At 39.7% G+C, this 2,500-nt stretch overlaps 1 protein-coding gene across 2 annotated transcripts in view; it reads left to right on the forward strand.

Annotated features, from left to right (window-relative positions):
• The first annotated feature begins 792 nt into the window (after nt 1–792).
• The window catches only part of LOC138023921 (transmembrane protease serine 11D-like), a 9,062-nt gene continuing 7,354 nt past the window's right edge, over nt 793–2,500 (forward strand). For both annotated transcript variants that reach the window (XM_068871006.1, XM_068871007.1), the window contains exons 1-3: nt 793–847; nt 1,411–1,476; nt 2,206–2,351. In XM_068871006.1, the coding sequence (XP_068727107.1) occupies nt 2,303–2,351 (49 nt within the window). In that variant the 5' untranslated portion in view covers nt 793–847; nt 1,411–1,476; nt 2,206–2,302. The remainder of the gene's footprint in view (nt 848–1,410; nt 1,477–2,205; nt 2,352–2,500) is intronic.

Genomic DNA, 2,500 nt, shown 5'->3' on the forward strand with positions numbered 1-2,500 from the left:
GAGTGAAGTAATGTAAAACCAAAGCAATTCGCTAATTACTTTCGACAATCAATTGAAAACCGCTCTACTTGGCAAGGAATAAAGCGGATAAGCACAGTGACTTCTACCACAGGCTGAGTAAATGTCGTCCTACTCTGTATGTAATTCACCTTATCCTAATCTTACACCATTTTAATCAAGCCCTTAACCCACTCCCCTCCGTTTCCAGCTTCATTTTTATGCTTACTCACCAACCCTACCCAGCTAACTCCTTAACCGTTCAGAACTTCCTAACAATTTCAATCATTTTCCGTCGTTCTCAGTTTAACACGAAAAAGTGAACTGTTAAAGGGCTAACGGCGAACACCTGTAGCAACTTTTCTTGAAATTAGTGTCAGGTATCATTGCGTAGAAGAGACGAGCTCCCATTACACCTTCACACGTCACTGGACCTCGAAATAGTAAATTAAAAAATCAGTGAGATTTAGCACTGTTAAAATTTTGGAAACTTTATTATTTTAACTAACTTGAGCTTTCAAATGTATGATTAAATGTATGATTGATCACTAGAACATGTCCTCGTGAAAACCGGGAAAGATGAAATTTGCCCCAAGAGGTTTTTCGTTCTTCTTTATCTGGCCCCTCCTGCTATCGTTTTCAACCATTCGCCAGTTGAAGCTTTTCAAGCCGCGACCTCACCTTGCTTTGTACCAGACGTTGCGAAATGAGTCAAATGATGTATCGTACCTCGGAATTTTTGTTAGCTACAATTTTGCGAAAAAACAAAGCAAACAAAACAATGATCTTTTTGTACAATCCGAACCGTCTCGTCAGAAAAATTGGGTCATCGAAATATACCTAATCAAAGGTTAAGCCTCATTTACACTATCAAGTTTTCCTTGACAATGGACCCACCATTTGTCTAGGAAAACTTGCCCGCTGTACACACTATCAAGTTCTCCTTGAAACGTTTTTCCTTGACAAGTTTTCCTCGGTAATGAAAATGGAAAATATGACAAATTTTCCTCGACAAGTGTACTTGACAAGTAATTTACACTAGCAAATATCGTCCTTGACAAGTAGCACGCCAGTCTTTGAACTGAGGACATATGTTTCCATTTACACTGCCAAGGAAACCTTGTCAAGGAAAAACTTGTCAAGGAAAACTTGCTAGTCTAAATGAAGCGTTATTGTACAACCTTATATATTATGATATTTGCTGACAGCTACACGCTGTTTCATAATTATTTTGGCTGCGAATTATGTGCTTTTCCCCGGGAGCAATGGAATTAACAAGGGATTTTTCACGACTTGATTGCATAATATCAAAAGACTTGCACAATCCTCAATTAACGCACTTCCTGTCTGTATTACCTGTTGACAAATAAGAATTGTAAACTTGGCTGCTGAGATAGATATTTATTTTTTCAGGTTTTGCTCGGATGCCGGTTTCAGACCGTCGCCGCAAGAGTAGAATTTCTTTGAGGGAGAAGCGCGGTAAGATATGACAGGAATTTAACTTAGACATGATAGATAACAGTTTCTATTTTTCGTTACTCAATATGGCTCAAGCGGATTACAATCGCATCAGAAGTTTATATTTTCGGAGAAACACTAACCCACTATGGTCTAAACTGATCCCTGTTATGGTTATATCACAGCGGCTGCAGCTACTGTAGTTGGTTGTACTGTGATGAGTGACTGCCTACTGAGGAGCCCGTGGGAAAAGAGACCTGACACTGAAATCAACTCGCATTTACAAATTTATTTCACAATACGTTTTAGAAAAAACAATAAACAGGTCAAGCTAGGTCAGGGAACGACCTCAGGACACCTGGTCAATATTGTCTTCTTAAGAGACATCGTTTGAAGAACTAGGCATACAGTCAAAGCGTTTTAAAGTTTAGCCCAGATTAGATAATAGCAGAAATTTTTTCAGTGATCCCGTTAACTTGAAGGCGCCAGACCGATGGCCTCGTTCGTTAGTTGTAGAAGAACCGTAAACTGGGATGTGGCCAATTTATAGCTACTGTAGGTTCAAATAACAGATCAAACTTTGGTGGTCGCTCGGGGATGGTTGTTGTTCAGTGCCCTGCATGAATTAGCTTTTAAATGGACTCCCTACCTTTGAATTAATTTATTGCCGTTAAAATGCTCCGAATCAAATTGAGCCGGCTTCTTTTAGTCTGTAAGGTAATCCAGATATCATACTTTCTCTTGTTCTAGTCGGTACTATTAATTAAAAAAAGCCGAGCACTGTCATACGTGCGCGTTGTCGCCTGACGTGATTGAGGACAGAATCTTTTAGAGAAGGAAACCCGGTATGCTACGACTGAAGCTGTTGTTTTTCGTGAGTACAATTCCATTATATGGTGAGTTGACTCAACTGTTTTCTTTCTTAACACGATTACAGTGTTTTGCTATGTTTTCCCTAATACCACTACCCAACGCAATTGTATCGAGAGAAATCTTTCCCCTTAGGAGAGGGGAAAGTGTCTGTGTGAGGGGGGTAGGGATTGAG

This window comes from Montipora capricornis, chromosome 11 (genome assembly GCF_036669925.1).
Source record: "Montipora capricornis isolate CH-2021 chromosome 11, ASM3666992v2, whole genome shotgun sequence".
Classification (NCBI taxonomy): domain Eukaryota; kingdom Metazoa; phylum Cnidaria; class Anthozoa; order Scleractinia; family Acroporidae; genus Montipora; species Montipora capricornis.